Raw genomic sequence first — 22,535 nt, forward strand, 5'->3', positions numbered from 1 at the left:
GTTGAGTCTGAGCGGAGCCCATAGTGATGAGTCTGAGCGGAGCCCATAGTGATGAGTCTGAGCGGAGCCCATAGTGATGAGTCTGAGCGGAGCCCATAGTGATGAGCCTGAGCGGAGCCCATAGTGTTGAGTCTGAGCGGAGCCCATAGTGTTGAGTCTGAGCGGAGCCCATAGTGTTGAGTCTGAGCGGAGCCCATAAGGATGAGTCTGAGCGGAGCCCATAGTGATGAGTCTGAGCGGAGCCCATAGTGATGAGCCTGAGCGGAGCCCATAGTGTTGAGTCTGAGCGGAGCCCATAGTGATGAGTCTGAACAGAGCCCATAGTGATGAGTCTGAACAGAGCCCATGGTGATGAGTCTGAGTGGAACCCATAGTGTTGAGTCTGAGCGGAGCCCATAGTGATGAGTCTGAGCGTAGCCCATAGTGATGAGCCTGAGCGCGGAGCCCATAGTGATGAGCCTGAGAGGAGCCCATAGTGATGAGCCTGAGCGGAGCCCATAGTGATGAACCTGAGCAGAGCCCATAGTGATGAGCCTGAGCGGAGCCCATAGTGATGAGCCTGAGTGGAGCCCATAGTGATGAACCTGAGCGGAGCCCATAGTGATGAGTCTGAGCGGAGCCCATAGTGATGAACCTGAGCGGAGCCCATAGTGTTGAGTCTGAGCGGAGCCCATAAGGATGAGTCTGAGCGGAGCCCATAGTGATGAGTCTGAGCGGAGCCCATAAGGATGAGTCTGAGTGGAGCCCATAGTGATGAGTCTGAGCGGAGCCCATAGTGATGAACCTGAGCGGAGCCCATAGTGACGAGTCTGAGCGGAGCCCATAGTGATGAACCTGAGCGGAGCCCATAGTGTTGAGTCTGAGCGGAGCCCATAAGGATGAGTCTGAGCGGAGCCCATAGTGATGAGTCTGAGCGGAGCCCATAGTGATGAGCCTGAGCGGAGCCCATAGTGATGAACCTGAGCGGAGCCCATAGTGATGAACCTGAGCGGAGCCCATAGTGATGAACCTGAGCGGAGCCCATAGTGTTGAGTCTGAGCGGAGCCCGTAGTGTTGAGTCTGAGTGGAGCCCATAGTGTTGAGTCTGAGCGGAGCCCATAGTGTTGAGTCTGAGCGGAGCCCATAAGGATGAGTCTGAGCGGAGCCCATAGTGATGAGTCTGAGCGGAGCCCATAGTGATGAGCCTGAGCGGAGCCCATAGTGTTGAGTCTGAGCGGAGCCCATAGTGATGAGTCTGAACAGAGCCCATGGTGATGAGTCTGAGCGGAACCCATAGTGTTGAGTCTGAGCGGAGCCCATAGTGATGAGTCTGAGCGGAGCCCATAATGATGAGCCTGAGCGGAGCCCATAGTGTTGAGTCTGAGCGGAGCCCATAGTGATGAGTCTGAAAAGAGCCCATGGTGATGAGTCTGAGCGGAACCCATAGTGTTGAGTCTGAGCGGAGCCCATAGTGATGAGTCTGAGAGGAGCCCATAGTGATGAGTCTGAGCGGAGCCCATAGTGATGAGTCTGAGCGGAGCCCATAGTGATGAGTCTGAGCGGAGCCCATAGTGATGAACCTGAGCGGAGCCCATAGTGATGAGCCTGAGCGGAGCCCATAGTGATGAGCCTGAGCGGAGCCCATAGTGATGAACCTGAGCGGAGCCCATAGTGATGAGTCTGAGCGGAGCCCATAGTGATGAGTCTGAACAGAGCTCTGGGAAGGATGATACAGACTGGAATGTTGTTGGGAGTGATCAGAGTGTGGTAGGAATGCGGTGTAGAGTGTCCGGGGTAGACATCCTGGAGTGGGCGCTGTGCAGCGTGCAGAACGACATACATGGATGTGACAGTTGTATGAAAATGTGAATATTATTTGGGGCCACGGTCGCATGCCCATGGTGCCTTGGCAACCGGGGAGAGGACCTTGTTTGAAGGAGGAATGAGGACAGAGGTCACAATACCAGTAGTCGCCTCCTAGTGGGGGACTCAAATTTAACTGTCTGGACATACAGTATATAGGCCTATACTGATCTTACGTACAACCTGGTGCATTCTAGGGATTGTGGAGCAGCATAGTAATTACTACACACTTCTAAGATTTGCCAACTGTCCTGCAAAGTAGAATCCTGGAGTGATTCCCCCTTATCTACACACAAGTCGGCCCACTACCTGTTGGCAGCTCTGTGTTGAATGAAGTCTGCAGGCCCACTCTGCCCCTTCCAGGCCTAATTTCAGAACTTTTGTCCCACTATTGATCACTGAATTAGTAAAATATCTGCAGTATCATCTCATTTTAACGTCACCGGTTGGCGTTTCTTTCTTTTGGAGGACAGGGGTGAGGGTTCAGAAGGTCCCACATTACCTTCACATTAAAAATACTTTGTCTGTGGACATCCCATTCCACAACCATAGCCACTGATTTGGAAATTTTGTTCTAAAATCTTGCAATCAAAAAAAACATATTTACATATTTTCATCGTAAATCAAATAAATATATACTTTATATATCCCTGATCCAAACAAGCTTACATCACCATAAACCAAAAAAAACCCCAATCTGTCATTAATATGGAGTTCCCCCTCTTTGTGGCAGTAACATTTTGGTGGGTGTCTGTGGGAATTTGTACCTATCTGTGAGGTCAGGTACTAGGGTTGCCACCTGTAGGGTTTTCTCCCGGGCAGTCCGGTTTTTGAATGATGTGTTCGGGTTTACTTCTGCCCCAGACCCGGACACATCATTCACAGGGACTGCAGCAAGAGTGACGAGTCTCCCCTCTCCCTGACAGCAGCTTGGTTCAGCAGAGCAGAGTGTCAGTGTATCAAAGCTCCTCCCCTCCTCCTCCTTCTCTGTTCTGTACACACAGGAGGAGGAGGAGGGGAGCAGGGACACACTGATATCAGGTCTGTAGAAAGTTTTTATTATGCTCTGTAGATGGAGGAGGGAGGGGGAGAGGGCAGCTGGAAAGGTGGACAAGGTAGAAAATATGTGGAGTGATCGAGGGGTTAGGAGGATATGTGCTGGGGGGGCTCCTTGCACTCTCTTCATTCCCAAAAGACCCCTCCAGTACATATCCCCCCCACTCCTCCCCCCTGCACTGGCCCTCTTCTCTCACAAAGCACCCCCCCCCTCCCCCAGCACATATATGAACCCCTCAAGCACCCCAAGCACATATGGGCACAGGCTGCATATGATGGGCACAGAGGCTGTATGATTGGCACAGAGGCTGCATATGATGGGCACAGAGGCTGCATATGATGGGCACAGAGGCTGTATGATTGGCACAGAGGCTGCATATGATGGGCACAGTGGCTGTATGATGGGCACAGGCTGCATATGATGGGCACAGAGGCTGTATGATGGGCACAGGCTGCATATGATGGGCATAGAGGCTGCATATGATGGGCACAGAGGCTGAATATGATGGGCACAGAGGTTGCATATGATGGGCACAGTGGCTGCATATGATGGGCACAGAGGCTGCATTTTATGGGCACAGAGGCTGCAAATGATGGGCACAGTGGCTGCATTTGATGGGCACAGTGGCTGCATTTGATGGGCACAATGGCTGCATTTTATGGGGCACAGTGAGGCTGCAATTGATGTTTTTTTTTTTTTCAGAATTTTTCAGTTTCTTTGCAATCCCCCCCCCCCCCCCCAAAAAAAAATTATAAGCATCAGTCACCACTGCCCCCTAGCACATATCTAACTCTGCCCACCCCCCTGCTAGCACTAGCCCTCTCCCCAGGAGATATCTGAAACCTGCATTCCGTGCAGAACACTCACAATTCAGCCACACACACTGTTTCCTGCGGCAAGCTATTGCGCCACATTACTACTCTCTTTCAGGCCACCAAAAGTGCCCCAGGTCTTTTACAATCTTATAGCGTATACCCCCCCCCCCCCCAAAAAAAATGCCGCCACTAAAGTGTTCGGGTTTGGCTTGAAGAAAAGTTAGCAACCCTATCAGGCACTGATGTTAGGTGAGAAGACTCGGCTTACATGTTGGGCCTCAAATTGGGCACCAGAAAAAAGGCCTGGTTCCCAATTGGTAATCCAATTCATCCCAAAGGTGTTCAGTAGGGTTGAGGTCAGGGCTCTGTGCAGGACACTGGAGTTCCTTCACACCAAACTGGTTACACCATGTCTTTTATGGAGCTGACTTTGTACACAGGTGGGGCCCAGTCATGCTGGAACAGAAAAGGGTCTTCACCATCTGTTACCACAAGGTTTGAAGAGCACAATTGTCTATAAAAAGAGTCCCATAGGCCTAGGTCAACCAAGGCCCTATGAAAGAATTGTTGGTCTCGTTGTTCATTCACATTTCTCTGGAGGTTCTCAGGACACTCGAGTTCCTTCATACCCAACTGCCAAACTATCACGTACCTGTTAGCAGAGCCTGATATGATGAGGAAGGCCCCTCTTACACCTCTGACTCGGGACCCTGATAGTATAGACAGGAGGCGCAGGAGTACAGAGTGGCATGAGTGTATGATGGGCACAGACTTGCTAGCAGCAGGGCAGGTGTCCGTGCTGGCAGTGAGCAGGTAAAGTCTTAAGATGGCTCCAGTAAGCTGGCGAGCAGGTAGGCAGCTGGTACTGGCGACAGCAGACAGAGAAGCAGAGTCAGACAGGCTGGGTCATACACAGACAGAATAGATTGGGTACAGGACACAGGCTGGAGCATGGTAAGGAACTGATCAGAGAAGCAGGAGCCAATTCAGCAATTAGAAGTGGAGGTCAGCGGACAAGCTGAGGTCAATGCAGGCAAAGTTCAAATAATAGTCAAGACAAGCCAGGTCAGCAACTGGAATCAGGGTACAGAATCACAGGGTCACAGGTTCCACAGGAGGCTAAAGACAAAGCAGCACGGATTCCGAGCACTGGCTGAGTTTAAATAGCGTGTTTGGCGCCAACATCTGTCACAGGTGCATATGAGCACCAGCACGCACGGAAATGCGAAAGTGCACGTGTTTGTGCACGAGAATGCGCATATGCATTAGCCAGTGCCCAATTCCTATGAGCACGAACGGGAACATGTATTAGCCTGTGCACAGAAGTCCATCCAGAAGAGTCATCTTGTCTATTGGCAAGCCTTTCCTTATGCCGCGTACACACGGTCGGACTTTTCGTCTACAAAAGTCCAACGGACGCCGACGGACTAAAGCTGGCTGGTAATCCGATCGTGTGTGGGCTTCTCCGGACTTTCAGCAGACTTTTTCAGTCTCAAATCCGACGGACTTTAGATTTGAAACATGCTTCAAATCTTTACGTCGTAACTACGACGGACCCCGAAATCCGCTCGTCTGTGTGCTAGTCCGACGGACAAAAACCCATGCTAGGGCAGCTATTGGCTACTGGCTATGAACTTCCTTATTTTAGTCCGGTGTACGTCATCACGTACGAATCCGTCGGACTTTTGTGTGGTCGTGTGTAGGCAAGTCCGTTCGTTAGAAAGTCTGCTGCAAGTCCGCCGAAAGTCCGCCGGAAGTCCGCCGGAAGTCTGTCGGACAGGCTGTCGGACTTTTGTAGACGAAAAGTCCGACCGTGTGTACGCGGCATTACACAAACCATGGCTTTATGGAGTTGCCCATTTTGCATCTACAACATCCTCAACTCTTCTCTGAAGACTTTCCACGAGATTTTGTGAGGGTGTCTGTAGGAATTTGTGCCCAGTTGTGAGGTCAGGTACTGATGTTGAATAAGAAAACCTGGCCCACCATCGGCATTCCAATTAATCCCAAAGGTGTTCAGTATGGATGAGGTCAGGGCTCCGTGCAGAACACTCGAGTTCCTCCACACCAAACTGGTCAGACCATGTCTTAAAGGAACGGCTTTGTACACATGGGGGAGCACCGTCATGCTGTAACAGAAAAGGGTCTTCCCCAAACTGTGACTACAAGGTTGGAAGAGCACAATTGTCTACAATGTCTTTGTATGATGGAGTATTACCAGGGCCCTTCACTGGAGATATCTCAACTCCATCATCTAGAGGGGTGGCCTCATAGGTTGGGACATATGGTGTATCAGTTTGGAGTAAAATTACCCTTTCTTAGATTTTTTAATGTGTGCTTTACATGCTTAGTTACCATTAATGGTAGAGATGTTTTTAGTTATGAACCTGCAAGGACTTGACTGATGTTGGATAAGAAGACCTGGCTAACAATTGGCATTCCGATTCATGGCAAATGTTTTTTTTAGTAGGGTTGAGATCAGGGCTCTGTGCAGGACACGCAAGTTCCTCCACACCAAACTGGTCATACCATGTCTTTATGGAGCTGGCTCCACTCTTCTGGGAAGGCTTCCTGCAAGATTTTGGAGGTTGTCTGTGGAAATTTGTTCCCATTTGTGAGGTCAGATACTGAAGTTGGATAAGAAGACTTGGCTCACATGTTGGGGTTCCAATCTTCACCAAACTGTTACCACAAGGTTCGAAGAGCACAATTGTCTATAAAAAAGAGTCCCATAGGCCTAGGTCAACCAAGGCCCTATGAAAGAATTGTTGGTCTCGTTGTTCATTCACATTTCTCTGGAGGCTCACATGTTGGGGTTCCAATCCATCCCAAAGGTGTTCGGTAGGGATGAGGTCAGGGCTCTGTACAGGGCACTCAAGTTCCTCCACACCAAACTGGTCACATCATGTCTTTATGGAGCTGGCCTTGTACGCAGGTGGGACACAGTCATGCTGGAACAGAAAAGTGTCTTCACCAAACTGTTACCACAAGGATGGAAGAGTACAATTGTCTACTCAATGTCTTTGTATGTTGGAGAATTACCAGCAAAAAAGAATACACAGTAGGGGAGGGGAAAAGAAATTGCTGCTCACCCCTGATATGAAGGCAAAAATAGGAGGAGGATTTCCCCAGGTGGGGTTTTTAGGCAGCGGGGTTTAAAATATTAGACCAATGTTGTATAAAAAGATTATGTTTATTATACACAAAATACATTTACAAAAGGATTGTTAAAAAGATGAGCTCTGATATAGATTGTTTACAAATCTGGTAGAAGCAGACACGCATTTATACAGACAAAATTTTTCATAACAACATAATATAGATATTATCAATATCGAAAAAAGGGTAACTGACGCCTTTCAACCTATGTATTCAAGGTCTTTTTCAGAGGTCTGTCTGTTAAAAAAAATATACAATGAAAGAGAATTACCAGGACCCTTCCCTGGAGACACCTGAGCTCCATCATTGGGGGGACATAAAGTTCACCCATTTAATGATGTCCTATGTCTGCCCATTTATAAATAAATGAATTATTGGTAGACATAGTAGGAAGAGCCCGTCCCACAGATACATTGTTCATGTGATCACGGATTGTCGTGTCTGTCCATGTTTATGTGCCCATGTTTGCCTGTCCATGTTTGTGTGCCCATGTGGAGGACCTTCCCCCTCCTTTTTTTATCCCATATCATAACACTGAATTATAATTGTGGTCCTGGTGCTTGGGTCCAGCCTGGGACAGTCTCATCTGGTTCCAGCCAACACTCTAATCTCCCTTATCTCCCATAGAGAGATAGCCGGGAAATTACAGGCAAAGGAAGATGGGAGAAGGGACAGTTACCAGGAGACTCAGTGAAGTCAAACACTGACAAGTTCATAGCTATAGATAATTGGTCTTATCAGTGTGACCTGACCAGTCTGTCCTGTGCTCATCTGCTGCACGTTACACATCCGGCCTGGAACCTACGTGGTGCTGCAACCTCCTCATAGCACGACTTCAGTCACTGCTTTCATTATTAAAGAAGTATGAATACAATAATGTGAACTAGTGTCTCCAGTGCAAAAAATAATAATATAAATAAAAAATATATATTAACAAAGTTGATCTGCGGCAGTTAGGATATCCTATACCTTGTATAGGGAGGGATGTATTCAAATGGTGTAACTGCGCTAATCCAAACAAACCGGCAATCAGGAAGCTTCCTGATGACGCATGTGTGTATGCGAAACGCGTAGAGGCTTCTGGGTAATTACGGACGTCACTTCCTGTCACTGACCCGAGCCCAATGGCTGAAGATAATCAACGATGCTATCCCAATGTACAAACTTACCTTTGAACTTCGGAAACGAAGCAAAACATTCCACAAAGTATGGTACAGGTGGCTGGCTAGCCCCCTGACCCTCCCCTCACAATAGAAATAGATTGCAGATTGCCTGTAGGTCCTGCCACTCTATATACTGTATATATAGAATTTTACTGGTGCTAAGTAACCGATACCTTGATTGTATTCTACATACGAATGTATCATGCTTAAACAATGTATTATCATAAGTCTCCCAAATGCACGAGCCTCGTATTTGGTGATGTATACCTATGATTGCCCAAGTTTTGTTTTTGTTTTTGTAAAGCATATTGGTTTTTTTTTGTCTGTTTGTCATGAAACTCATAAAAATATCTTTAAAAAAAACCCAGAGCCCAAAAGAGGCTTGGAGCGCAAGCCGGAAACGAATCGGCGCAACAGAGCCCCATAACAGAACGCTGGATAGACTCGGTGCCGGTCTACGGCACTATAAAATGCGAGTGAGCATTGTTTATGTGTTTTTACTGGCTACAAATAAATCTCTTTTATAAACACACTGCGCAATGATAAATATTTAATTCTTATGAGATACCAATGTTGGGCATGGAGGATTAAGGAATGTTTAGTGGCTAACTAACTGGAGGAACGCCAGGATAGTGGAGTGGTTATCCCTATATGAACCAAAGGCAAAGCTTTTTCTAGGCCAGTGATGGTACCAATCCCCTGTATTTTCCTCCCGTGGCAGCTGAATATCGGCGAGAGGAAGAGGAGGAGAAGCCTACTTTCAGCTGCTGCAGAAGAAAATACAGATCGGTCCCTTAAGTTCCACTCCAGCCGCCTATCCTGTCCAGGTTCTGGGGTTCGGCAAATTAGGATTGCGGCTTACCTGTCACCTGCCCACAATTGATGGGTTGCCAACTCCAGGATTTGGGTGTGCCCAGGCACACCTGGTACACCCCTTGTGCACGCCTATGGTTACTGCATATTGCACATGTTCATTCCTTTTTGCATTGTCCAGTAGAGAATCCAGGAATGAGCAAACAGAAAGGTTCATTGTACATTTGGTCCAAGAACTCCATTTTATACCATCATGAGCAAACCCTTTAATTAGTCCTGTGTCGAGCAATAAAGGATGCAGTTACCATGACAGTGCCGTGAGGCGCGTTCAAACATTCAGATGTTTAATGATTAAGATATTAATGGAAAACACAGACTACTTCCACCCAGTGTACTCATCCTGGTTATACATGTTTTATGTACACAGGAGATTGGCAGGATAGTGCCCATTCTCTGTAGACAAGCACAGTAAAATAGGGAAGTAGGATGGTGCCCAGTCTCTGGAGGTGATTTCCTTAGGAGGGACGATGATCCGGCTCTAGAGACAAGAGCGGTAAGTGGAGGAATTAAGGAGGCTCCTAGTATTTGGAAACAATAGCTGTAAGGAGGGATAGTAAGGGGGCGGTCTCTTAAGATGATGGTGATAATGGGGGGGGGGGGGGGGGGTGAGAGGTGCCGGTCTCTGCAGATGATAGTGATAAAGTGGGTGGTCAGTCTCTGGAGATGATGGTGATAAGGAGGGCTAGCAAAGTGGGGGGGGTTGGTCTCAGGGGATGATAGTGATAAGGAGAGGTGATGAGGGGTGGTTGGTCTCTGGAGATGATGGTAATAAGGTGGGGGGTGAGGGGTGGCCGGTCTGTGGAGTTGATGGTGATAAGGTGGGTGGTGAGGAGGTGGCCGATCTCTGGAGGTGATAGTGGTAAGGTGGGGGGTGAGGGGTGGTCGGTCTCTGTAGATGATGATAGTGATATGGAGGGGTGGTCGGTCTCTGGAGAGGATGGTGATAGTGGGGGGGAGGGTGAGGGATTGACCGGTCTCTGGGGATGATGGTGATAAGGTGGGTGGTGAGGGGTGGCTGGTCTCTGGAGATTATGGTGATAAGGTGGGTGGTCAGTTTCTGGAGATGATGGTAATAAGATTGGGGGTGAGGGGTAGTTGGTCTCTGCAGATGATAGTGATAAGGTGGGTGGTGAGAGGGTGGTTGGTCTCTGGAGATAAAGGTGATAAGGAGGGCTAGCAAAGTGGGGGGGGGGGGGGGGGTTGGTCTCAGGGGATGATAGTGATAAGGAGAGGTGGCGAGGGGTGGAGATGATGGTGATAAAGTTGGGGGTGAGGGGTGGTCGGTCTCTGTAGATGATGATTGTGATAGGGAGGGGTGGTCGGTCTCTGGAAAGGATGGTGATAATGTGGGGGGGTGAGGGGTTGGCCGGCCTCTGCGGATGATGGTGATAAGGAGGGTTGGTGAGGGCTGGCTGATCTCTGGAGATGATGGTGACAAGGTGGGGGGTGAGGGGTTTCTGGTCTCTGAGATGATGGTGATAAGGTGGGGGGTGAGGGGTTTCTGGTCTCTGGAGATTATGGTGATAAGGTGTGCAAAAAAAGGGGGGAGAAGAAGAGTTCTAGGGACTTTGGGGAAGCCCAGACCTGGTGAGGTCACGTATTTCCATCCCTGACAAGTCAAAAACAAAGGAATTGGGGAAAGTGGGACTTTAAATGAAGCACTTGGTAGCACATAGATAGTTGAGCTGAACAAGGGAACTTTATTTTGTGTACATTGTTGGTAACCATATATATAATGTTAATATTAAAGAAATGGGTAGGCATTGGGGTACATATAATTAACCATAAATTGGCAATACACATGTCTCAAATGCGATCATTGGTAAAAGTTCAGACAAGATAGAAATAAAATGGTACATATGATGATACAAAACCATGAATAAAACCATAACAAAATTCCCAAAGTTCAACCTGAATGGGGTTGGATACAATTATAGTTACGAGGTAATGCCTGCAGGACCCGAGGCCTCACTTCAGCCTGTAGAGGTACAATTTACATAAAAAGTTAAGGATCTGTATGTAATTGAATGAAAACAACGCATCAATTAGCTCTACGCGTTTCGTGGCTAATCTGCCACTCGTCAGGAGCATGCGTGTGATGATCTATAGTGGGAATGATAGGGAAAACAATCCGTCAATAATGATGGGGTAGGGTAGGGACCCAATCAGCATCGAAGTGCGTACCTACCAGTTGAGGTCCATCGGTTAGCGGTACAATGACAGGGCACCAAGAAGAACAGGCGGCATTCCCTACCGGGGGCCGTGGTGGACAGCCCAGCGGGGGCAATCAAGCAGGCAGCGATCAGGGCGGGCATGGGACCCCAAGGCATCTCTAAGGGGAAATATGGAGAGAAAGGTGAGGGATAATGAGGTGGACAGGGGCTGAAAGGTTAACAAGTGATGGAAGGGAAAAAGGGGGGCCGTGCAAAGAAAGCTGAAAATCAAGGTGAAGGACTGGCAGCCAAGAGGATGCCAGAGAAAGTGACCACCAACCAAGATGAAAACAATGCAGGAAAATAGTGCAGAGATGGGGGAAGTGAGAAGTGAAGGTGGATAGGTACCTGTATGGACGAGGAACCAAAGGGAGGGAGAGAGTCCATTGTGTGGAGTGAAGTGTAAGGAGAGCCTTGTGTGCCGGGACCGCCCGGAAGGACGCCCCTATAAGCACCACCAAAGGGCCGCCCACCCCCATCACGCCGTGTTGCACGTTGCAGGGGAGGGGCGCCGACAATTGGAAGTATTCTCCGACTCACCGGCAGACCAATCTCCTCCGCTGTCAACAAGTGTGGAAAGCCCAAGCATGTCCACGTTACGGCGCAGGGAACGCCACACGTACGGCATGGGAAGCGTGATGTCGACGCGCAGTAATGTGCCACCGCCCCGCCAGGCGTCATAGGAGGCGGGGCTGGGCGGAGGCCCGTAGTGCGTGTCACAGCCCCCGGGTCAGGAGAAACCCGATGCCATGGCAACCCTGCCACAGATCAGCTCAACTATCTATGTGCTACCAAGTGCTTCATTTAAAGTCCCACTTTCCCCAATTCCTTTGTTTTTGATGGTGATAAGGTGGGTGGTGAGGGGTGGCTGGTCTTTGGAGATTATGGTGATAAGGTGGGTGGTCAGTTTCTGGAGATGATGGTAATAAGGTGGGGGGGTGAGGGGTGGTTGGTCTCTGCAGATGATAGTGATAAGGTGGGTGACGAGAGGGTGGTTGGTCTCTGGAGATAAAGGTGATAAGGAAAGGTGGTCGATCTCTGGAGATGGAGATAATTTGGGGGGATAAGGGGGTGGTAAGTCTCTAGGGATGATGGTGATAAGGTGGGTGGTGAGGGCATGGTCAGTCTCTGGAGATGGTGGGTGGTGAGGGGGTGGCTGGTCTCTGGAGATGATGATGATGATTTGGATCAACCCAATAGAAAACCTTTGGAATGAATTAGAGCTGAGACCTCGAGCCAGGCTTTCTCGTCCAACATCAGTGCCTTACCTCACAAATGCACTTCTGGAAGAATGGTCAAACATTCCCAAAGACACACTCCTAAACCTTGTGGACAGCCTTCCCAGAAGAGTTGAAGCTGTTTATAGCTGGAAAGGGTGGGCCAACTCAATATTGAACCCTACGGACTAAGACTGGGATCTCATTAAAGTTCATGTGCGTGTAAAGGCAGGCGTCCCAATACTTTTGACAATATAGTGTAAGGTGTGGCTGGTCTCTGGAGATGATGGTGATAAGGTGGGTGGTGAGGGCGTGGTCGGTCTCTGAAGATGATGGTGATAAGGTGGGTGGTGAGGGGTGGTTGGTCTCTGGAGACGATAGTGATAAGGTGGGTGGTGAGGGTGTGGTCGGTCTCTGGAGATGACGGTGATGAGTTGGGTGGTGAGGAAGTTGTTGGTCTCTGGGAATGATGGTGATAGGTTGGGTGGTGAGGGCGTGATCGGTCTCTGGGGATGATGGTGATAAGCTGAGGGGTGGCCGGTTTCTGGAGATGATGGTGATACAGAGGGGTGGTCGGTCTCTAGAGATGATGGTGATGAGGTGGGTGGTGAGGGCGTGGTCAGTCTCTGGGAATTATGGTGATAAGGTGGGTGGTAAGGGGTGGTCGGTCTCTTGAGATGATGGTGATACGGAGGGGAGGCCGGTCTATGGAGATGATGGTGATTAGGTGGGTGGTAAGGGGTGGTCGGTCTCTTGAGATGATGGTGATACGGAGGGGTGGTCGGTCTCTGGAGATGATGGTGATAAGTTGGGTGGTGGGGGGCGTGATCGGTCTCTGGGGATGATGGTGATAAGGTGGGGGGTGGCCAGTCTCTGGAGATGATGGTGCTACGGAGGGGTGGTCAGTCTCTGGAGATGATGGTGATGAGGTGGGTGGTGAGGGTGTGGTCGGTCTCTGAGAATGATGGTGATAAGGTGGTTGGTGAGGGGCGGTCGGTCTCTTGAGATGATGGTGATACGGAGGGGTGGTCGGTCTCTGGAGATGATGGTGATAAGTTGGGTGGTGGGGGGCGTGATCGGTCTCTGGGGATGATGGTGATAAGGTGGGGGGTGGCCAGTCTCTGGAGATGATGGTGATACGGAGGGGTGGTCAGTCTCTGGAGATGATGGTAATGAGGTGGGTGGTGAGGGTGTGGTCGGTCTCTGAGAATGATGGTGATAAGGTGGTTGGTGAGGGGCGGTCGGTCTCTGGAGATGATGGCGATACGGAGGGGTGGTCGGTCTCTGGAGATGATGGTGATAAGGTGGGTGGTGAGGGCATGGTCGGTCTCTGGGGATGATAGTGGTAAGGTGGGGAGTGGCCAGTCTCTATATGATCTTCATTCTCCTGAGAGTCTTTATGTCTTCTCCTCTGACTTTCACATCATAAATTTCTGATTTTTTTTTTTGCCCATGGAGGTAAACCAAGATGGCGGCTCAGGACAGTGCTGTGATAGTTGGAGGACAGAGTGCAGCAGGACAAGGCTGGGTCCTCTAGACAGGTGAGTGATAGATGAAGATGAGAGAGCAGGTATGAGAAGGGTGGGGGAGAGAAGTTCCTCTTTCGGAGGGTGTGATGATGGGACGTCTTGTGGTGAGAACAGGTTTGGTGACATCGGAGGACGTTCATCACATTTTCCATATTGATTGTTGTATCTCCCCTCCCCCCATTGTCTGTCATCCATGGTTGTGTGTGTCTCTGGCAGTGAAGAGTCCTCATTATCACTGTTTTCCTCCATTTTTTGTATTTATCTCTCATTCATGCCACCCTACAGGGGGGGATTTACTAAAACTGAAGAGTGCAGAATCTGGTGCAGCTCTGCATAGGAACCAAGCAGCTTCCAGGTTTTATTGTCAAAACTTAACTGAACAAGCTTGTGACAGACTCACCCGGGACAGAGGCTTTTGGAGGGGATTGAATGCTAGCCTCTTGCCTACCGACTATGGGCCCTGGAATTTGAGGGAGCTGCAAGGATTTAGGAAGATATTCTGTTATGTAATGCAAAAGGACATTATTAGGGAGGCCATGATGGTCTCTGCCAGCTTGGGACTCAGTGGACAGATGTATGTGAAAGGAATGCTGATTAATGGGATCTGGAAAGCCCGGGTCTTTCACCCAATAGTTTATTGTGCTCATCGGGATGTGTTTCTACTTATGTGTATTGTAAGTTGGGAGTGAGGAGATGGCATATCTCGGAGTCGCCTGTCTGGGTAAATAATTAGAGAACTAGCTCATGTTAATTAGGTTTCTGGTTACAGTTTGTATTCCCTCAGTGAACTGTAGCTCCCCAGTGCCTGTGTTCTGCCGAGAAAGTTCCGCTCGGCTGATAAGTTCCCCCTCTACCGCGCAGGCGCTGCGCCTGCGCAGTAGGATCCGGCGGAAATAGCCGAAGCGGAATAGCTGAAAATCAGCTGTACACGGCGGCTGAAAGAGGGCCGCTCGCCACGCTTCGCTCGGCTCTTTTAGATTCCCCCTCTAGGTCCACTTGGATGGTAGGGAAGGAACCTGAACCCAGAGCGCAGGCGCCGTGTACAGCTGATTGTCGATCTTGAGCTTCGGCTATCTCCGGCGGCTGTCAGGAGTTCGTACTGCGCAGGCGCTGCGCCTGCGCAGTACAGGGGGGGGAACTTATCCGCCGAAGGAACTTATTCGGCAAGACACCGGCAGCACTCACGCAACCCCAGATCATGACACTCCCACCACCATGCTTGTCTGTAGACAAGACACACTTGTCTTTGTCCTCCTCACCTGGTTGCCCCCACACACGCTTGTCACCATCTGAACCAAATACGTTTATCTTGGTCTCATCAGACCACAGGACATGGTTCCAGTAATCCATGTCCTTAGTCTGCTTGTCTTCAGTAAACTGTTTGTGGACTTTCTTGTGCATCATCTTTAGAAGCTTCCTTCTGGGATGACAGCCATGCAGACCGATGTGATGCAGCGTATGGTCTGAGCATTGATAGGTTGACCCCCCACCCCTACAACCTCTGCAGCAATGCTGGCAGCACTCATACGTCTATTTCCCAAAGACAGCCTCTGGATATGACGCTGAGCACGTGACCTCAACCCCTTTGGTGGACCATGGCGAGGTCTGTTCTGAGTGGAACCTGTCCTGTTATACCGCTGTATGGTCTTGGCCACCGTGCTGCAGATCAGTTTCAGGGTCTTGGCAATCTTCTTATAGCTTAGACCAGTGATGGCGAACCTTGGCACCCCAGATGTTTTGGAACTGCATCTCCCATGATGCTCAACTACACTGCAGAGTGCATGAGTATCATGGGAAATGTAGTTCCAAAACATCTGAGGTGCCAAGGTTCGCCATCACTGGTCTAGGCCATCTTTATGTAGAGCAACAAGACTTTTTTTCAGATCCTCAGAGAGTTCTTTGCCATGAGGTGCCATGTTGAACTTCCAGTGACCAGTATGAGAGAGTGAGAGCGATAACACCAAATTTAACACACCTGTTCCCCATTCACACCTGAGACCTTGTAACACTAACGAGTCACATGACACCGGGGAGGGAAAATGGCTAATTGGGCCCAATTTGGAGATTTTCACTTAGGGGTGTACTGACTTTTGTTGCCAGCGGTTTAGACATTAATGGCTGTGTGTTGAGTTATTTTGAGGGGACAGTAAATTTACACTGTTATACAAGCTGTACACTCACTACTTTACATTGTAGACAAGTGTCATTTCTTCAGTGTTGTCACATGAAAAGATAGAAGAAAAGATTTACACAAATGTCACTGAGGGGTGTACTTACTTTTGTGAGATACTGTACCTACCAACTTTCTGAAAGAGGAATGAGGGACACCTATTAGCAAAAGTATGTAGGCATAGGACACCCCCCCCCCCCCCCCGCCACACCCCCTTAAAGTAGAATTGTACAAAAAAAAAAAAAATGGATTGGTTAACTCCCAGAAATGCTTTTTACCACTACTATTCCTTTATATTGGCTTTTAGTATTTACAAATGCAGCAATTTAGAGATTGGATGAAAGGTTTAGCACTGGGAAACACTTTGAGAGATAAATAGTAAATTTTATATACAATTATATAAATCAGACCCAAATGAGGGGAAACAAGGGACATTGTTCCAAATCAGGGACAGTTGGAAGCTATGCGACTAACGCATGTCCATCCAGGTGGGGGTCGTGGGACCTTGTTAGTCGACTTTGGATGGGGGAGAAATGTGACAGACTCACCCGGGACAGAGGCTTTTGGAGGGGACTGAATGCAGCCTCTTGCCTACTGATTATGGGCCCTGGCATTTGAGGGAGCTACAAGGATTTAGGAAGATATTCTGTTATGTAATGCAAAAGGACATTATTAAGGAGGCCATGATGGTCTCGGCCAGCTTGGGACTCAGTGGACAGATGTCAGTGAAAGGAATGCTGATTAATGGGATCTGGAAAGCCCGGGTCTTTCACCCAGTAGTTCATTGTGCTCATTAGCACACCTTTGTCTCCTAGCAAACTATTAGGGGATGTGTTTCTATTTACGTATATTGTAAGTTGTAAGTGAGGAGACGGCAAGTCTACCCTGAAAGGTCATATCTCGGAGTCACCTAGTCTGGCTAAATGATTAGATAATTAGCTCATGTTAATTAGGTTTCTGGTTACAGTTTATATTGTCAGCCTGCTGTATATATTTGTGTGTCACCTCAAATAAATCAGTTCAGTCCATGTTCAGAAACCAAATGAGTCTCACCTTGTTTGTTGTTGGGAGCGCTTGGATTATCCGATATCTATATTCGGACTGGGATGAAGCGGTATATGAAAAGCACTCAAGCAGAGTGTGGGACATTTCGTTACAAAGCTGAAGTTAAAATCTGATTGGATGCCATGCACAGCTACACCAGAGGCTCCACCCCTAATGTCCCCCATCTCTCAGCTTAGTGCAGCCAGGGACATGGCTATGGTCCAAGCCGAGGCTTTCATTATATGGCCCAGAGGATGTCCAAGAGGCCAGCTACAACCTCCAACTTCTGATAGCCCTGTGCCTGGCTGTCCCCTCACCAGGGTATAGGGCAATTGGTGATAGCCATACACCTGGCTGTCACCGCCCCGTGGTATATAGGGCAATTGGTGACAGCCGTGCGCTTGGCTGTCCCCTCACCGGGGTATATAGGGTAATTGGTGCTAGTCAATGTAGGGGAGGGGCTTCTCTGTACCCATTTCAATCCTCATATTATATAAAATGCTCAGGTGAGAATAATAGAGCGAAGTCGGGGATCTCTGACATTCTTTATTGCAGGACATTTGCAGTCAGGCCTGTGTGCGGTTCTATGTCTAGGACAAGGTGCTCCCCCGCCATCTGGGGGGCGGGGTCTGTAGTGGAGATTGTCCGTGGTAACATGCTTTCCGTCTGTCCACAGGAAATGGGAGGTGCCTTGTGTGTGTCAACCAATCAGCTGGAAGCAAGAACTGTGCATATCAAAAGCCCGCTACAGGAACGGGGGAGGAGGCGAGGCGGGGCGGAGCTACAGGGAAGACGGCTAGAGGTGCTGTGCAGGACGCTGCCGGCGGTACGGGTCATATGACCATCCATTGCAGTATGGTGCTGTCCTTTCCACCAACAGAGATCAGAGCGCTGTCATTGTGCAGGAAGGAGAGGCGGGTCACATGACTGCTGTGCCCACCATACCGGTGACTGGGAGCCTGGAATGAGACAATGGAGGCAAGGGTCAGTGTCACTGGAACCAATTATCCCATCACCCCCATAGTGACCGCACCCAGTCCCTCCCCCCCCCCCCCATAGTGACCGCACCCAGTCCCTCCCCCCCCCCCCCCCCCCCATAGTGACCGCACCCAGTCCCCCCCCCCCCCATAGTGACCGCACCCAGTCCCCCCCCCCATAGTGACCGCACCCAGTCCCCCCCCCCCCCCATAGTGACCGCACCCAACCCCCCCTCCCTCCCTCATAGTGACCGCACCCAACCCCCCCTCCCTCCCTCATAGTGACCGCACCCAACCCCCCCCCTCCCTCATAGTGACCGCACCCAACCCCCCCCTAGCGACCGCACCCAATCCCTTCCCCCCATAGCGACCACAATCAATCATTTCCCCCCCATATTGCCCAGAACCAATCCCATCCCCCAAATTGCCCAGCCAGAACTAGTCATCACCTCCCCCATAGTAACCGGAAACAGACATCATACCCTCCACAGCCAACTATTCACCAGCCCGTATGGATTACCTGCCTGTAACGTCAGCCATGATTAAGGGTAAGATGTACATTGAAGGGGACATCCACCCCTCCCCCTTCTATATACATTAATCAGCCAGAACATTGTGACCACTGACAGGTGAATGACTTTGATTATCTGGTTACAATGGCACCTGAAAGTGGGTGGGACATATTAGGCAGCAAGTGAACATGTTGTCCCTGAAGTTGATGTAATGAAAGCAGAAAAAAAAAAAATGGACAAGTGTAAAGATTGGTGGGACTCTGACAAGGACCAGATTGTAATGTGTAGACGACAGGGGTCAGAGCAACTCCAAACCTGCAACTCTTGTAGGATAAGGAAAGAGAACCAACCGGTGGCAGGGTCATGGGCGACCAAGGCTCATTGATGGAGGTGGGGAGGGGAGGCTCATTGATGGAGGTGGGGAGCGAAGGCTCAATTCATGGAGGTGGGGGAGGGAAGGCTCATACATGGAGGTGGGGAATAAGCTCCACAAGTTTGAGGTGTTGACTCCAAATTCTCCACATCTCAATCCAATCGAGCATCTGTTGGATGTGCGGGAAACACAAGCCCTAACCATAGAAGCCCCACCTCACAACATACAGGACCTAAAAGGAACTACTAGTGACGGCTTGGTGCCAGATACCACAGCGTACCTTCAGAGGTCTAGTGGAGGCCATGTTTGGACAGGTCAGGAAAGGGGGACCTACCCAATATTAGGTGGGTGGTCATAATGTTATGGCTGATCGGTGTGTCTGAGTGCAGAGTAATCCTCCGCTGTTCACGTATGTTGGCCATGACAATGTAACTATACTGTATGTGGAACCTACATACTAGCCACATACAGCAACACACAGACATATCCTCATATGATGAGCGCCCTTACCCGAGGGACCACACAGGGGTAGCTGAACAAACGCACTCCTCCAAAGTCGTCTCCTGTGGCCAACAGCTTCCGGTCATGTGACTTGGTGACAGAATTTATATCTGTCCCATCTGCTCCATCTGGCCACACCCCTGGAGAAGAGACATGTGTTAGTAGGAAGGGATCCTGTATCATCTGGTCACTCTATGGTATTCAAACCACTAAATGACAGTATGAAGCATTACCACCCCCTGCTAGTTCTGTCCAGGTAAAGTGACCATTACAGGGGAGGGGACAAACCATAGAACATTGGCTGGATGCTCACAGCGCTCACCTTCTCATAAAGGTTCATCTTTGCTTTGCCCAGAGTTCCACTTTAGCAGAGGGGCCTGCTGGGTACATTCCAGGTCCTCAGATTATGTCCATCACTCGGATTGGCTCAGGCCTCCTTGGGTTATTGTAAGGCTCCTTATAACTTCTAAGTGAAAAATCTTTTGTAGTTTATCACCCCCTGCTGGCCAGTAGGTCACAATCGGATCTCCCCATCTGGCTTCTCCCCCTCTATAGGATCAGCCCAGCCTGCCACTCCAAATACTTCTCCATCTCCACCCACTGACACACCAAATCATCACCGTCTGGGTCACATGTCGGTGTCATGGACCGCACTCAGCAGAAGGCGGTGAACCTTTATTGGAATTCCTGCACAGATGGCTCATAAAATGTGATCTGATCATTGATCTCTAATCAATACCACACACATGCCTCAAATATGCAGATGGAAATAGTAAATGAACCCCTGGATAATGATATGGCGAGTCAAAAATGTTAAAAGAGAATCACAATACAGGATACCCAGGTCTGATATCCATCTCATTGTAGGACAACTAGAACCTGGGTCTGATATCCATCTCATTGGAGGACATCTATAACCTGGGGACTAATATACATCTCATTGGAGGACATCTGTAACCTGGTCTGATATCCATTTCATTGGAGGACATCTATAACCTGGGTCTGATATCCATCTCATTGGAGGACATCTATACCCTGGGTCTGATATCCATCTCATTGGCGGACATCTGTAACCCTGGGTCTGATATCCATCTCATTGGAGGACATCTGTAACCTGGGTCTAATATACATCTCATTGTAGGTCATCTATAACCTGGGTCTAATATACATCTCATTGGAGGACATCTATAACCTGGGTCTGATATCCATCTCATTGGAGGACATCTATAACCTGGGTCTAATATACATCTCATTGGAGGACATTGATAACTTGGGTCTGATATCCAGGGCATACCAACCACTCAGGGGAGAAGGCACGCCAACCAATCAAGGAAAGCGTGCACCATCCAGTCAGTTGTATGGCACGTTTTCTCTTCTGCTTTTAAAGCATTTGTTCAGTGCACAGTTAGGAACCATTTATGCAGATATCTAGATTTTTATTTTTTTTTTAGGCCTCACAAAGTTCTGCAGCAGGACCCCCCAACACACAGGGACCATAAAGGACCTACCTAGTGCCATCATCAGTTTCCCCCCCCCATAGGGACCAAGAAGACTATAGTGCCACCAACATTGACCTGCATTCTCCAAGTAATTTGTTATCCTGTAGCAGAGAGCTCCGGCCTGACCATGTCTTACCGCACTTCACTTACCCAGCACATGAAGCTGAGAGTACAGGAAGCGTTCTCCACTCCGCGTTCCTCACACTCTCCGCACTGACAATCTGCTTCGCTGAGTCCGGATCCCCTGAGCAGAGAAAGAAGAACATCATCTACTTCATCTATATACAATGTATCCCATTACCCAACACCTCAGCACACCTTCTTTCTGCTGGAGGACTCTGCTCCTTCCTCTATAACTCTCCTCTCCTGACATACTCTGCTGGAGGACTCTGCTCCTTCCTCTATAACTCTCCTCTCCTGAAATACTCTGCTCTGCTGGAGGACGACTCTGCTCCATCCTCTAACTCTCCTCTCCTGAATACTAGCACTGCTGGAGGACTCTGCTCCTTCCTCTAAAACTCTCCTCTCCTGAAATACTCAGCACGCTGGAGGACTCTGCTCCTTCCTCTAAACTCTCCTCTCCTGAATACTCTGCTCTGCTGGAGGATTCCTCTCCTTCCTCTATACACACTCCTCTCCTGAAATACTCTGCACTGCTGGAGGACTCTGCTCCTTCCTCTATAACTCTCCTCTCCTGAAATACTCTGCTGGAGGACTCTGCCTCCTTCCTCTATAACTCTCCTCTCCTGAAATACTCTGCTCTGCTGGAGGACGACTCTGCTCCTTCCTCTATAACTCCTCCTCCTCTGAAATACTCTGCTGGAGGACTCTGCTCCTTCCTCTATAACCTCTCTCTCCTGAAATACTCTGCACTGCTGGAGGACTCTGCTCCTTCCTCTATAACTCTCCTCTCCTGAAAATACTCTGCTGGAGGACTTCTCTCCTTCCTCTATAACTCTCCTCTCCTGAAATACTCTGCTGGAGGACTCATCTCCTTCCTCTATAACTCTCCTCTCCTGAAATACTCTGCACTGCTGGAGGACTCTGCTCCTTCCTCTATAACTCTCCTCTCCTGAAATACTCTGCACTGCTGGAGGACTCTGCTCCTTCATTATTTATTTTCAGCTGGCGGATTGAACAAAAAAAAACTGCCCCCGATTGCCCCATCGATATACTAGATGTGGGTGGGAAATCCTCTCGTTGAGCAATTGTATTCTACCAGCGAGGAGACTCCCCACCATCACAATACACTGATAGAATGCGGCACGGATCATTCAGGGAAACCCGCCAGGCGTTGTAGAGAAGTCAATCAGTTGCCGGCTATCCAGCTGTTGTACCGAGATTTATAGACACTCTCTGGGACTCACAGTATAGGACTTCGTAGTCTCCGCTGTGGTCATGAAGCTGGAACTGTCTGAAGCCCAGTCCAGGTGTGTGATGTAGCTGGAGTGACCCTGGAAATACAAAGGACTGGGCTGTATACCGCTCCACATATGATATACAGTCCATACACCCCCCTGTATACCATTCCCAATATGCCCCTTATGTATGATACACAGTCCATACACCCCCCCTGTATACCGCTCCCAAT

The 22,535-nt window shown here is 49.2% G+C and overlaps 1 protein-coding gene across 1 annotated transcript in view; it reads right to left on the minus strand.

The window, feature by feature from the left end:
- Positions 1–17,615: 17,615 nt before the first annotated feature.
- EML2 (EMAP like 2) overlaps positions 17,616–22,535 on the minus strand; it is a gene marked incomplete in the record, with an annotated part of 85,222 nt that continues 80,302 nt past the window's right edge. The window contains 7 exon segments of the mRNA XM_073598036.1: positions 17,616–18,041; positions 19,455–19,585; positions 20,990–20,997; positions 21,102–21,129; positions 21,132–21,188; positions 22,312–22,338; positions 22,341–22,398. Of these exon segments, the coding sequence (XP_073454137.1) occupies positions 17,916–18,041; positions 19,455–19,585; positions 20,990–20,997; positions 21,102–21,129; positions 21,132–21,188; positions 22,312–22,338; positions 22,341–22,398 (435 nt within the window).

The sequence above is a fragment of the Aquarana catesbeiana genome, linkage group LG09, assembly GCF_042186555.1.
Source record: "Aquarana catesbeiana isolate 2022-GZ linkage group LG09, ASM4218655v1, whole genome shotgun sequence".
Lineage (NCBI taxonomy): Eukaryota > Metazoa > Chordata > Amphibia > Anura > Ranidae > Aquarana > Aquarana catesbeiana.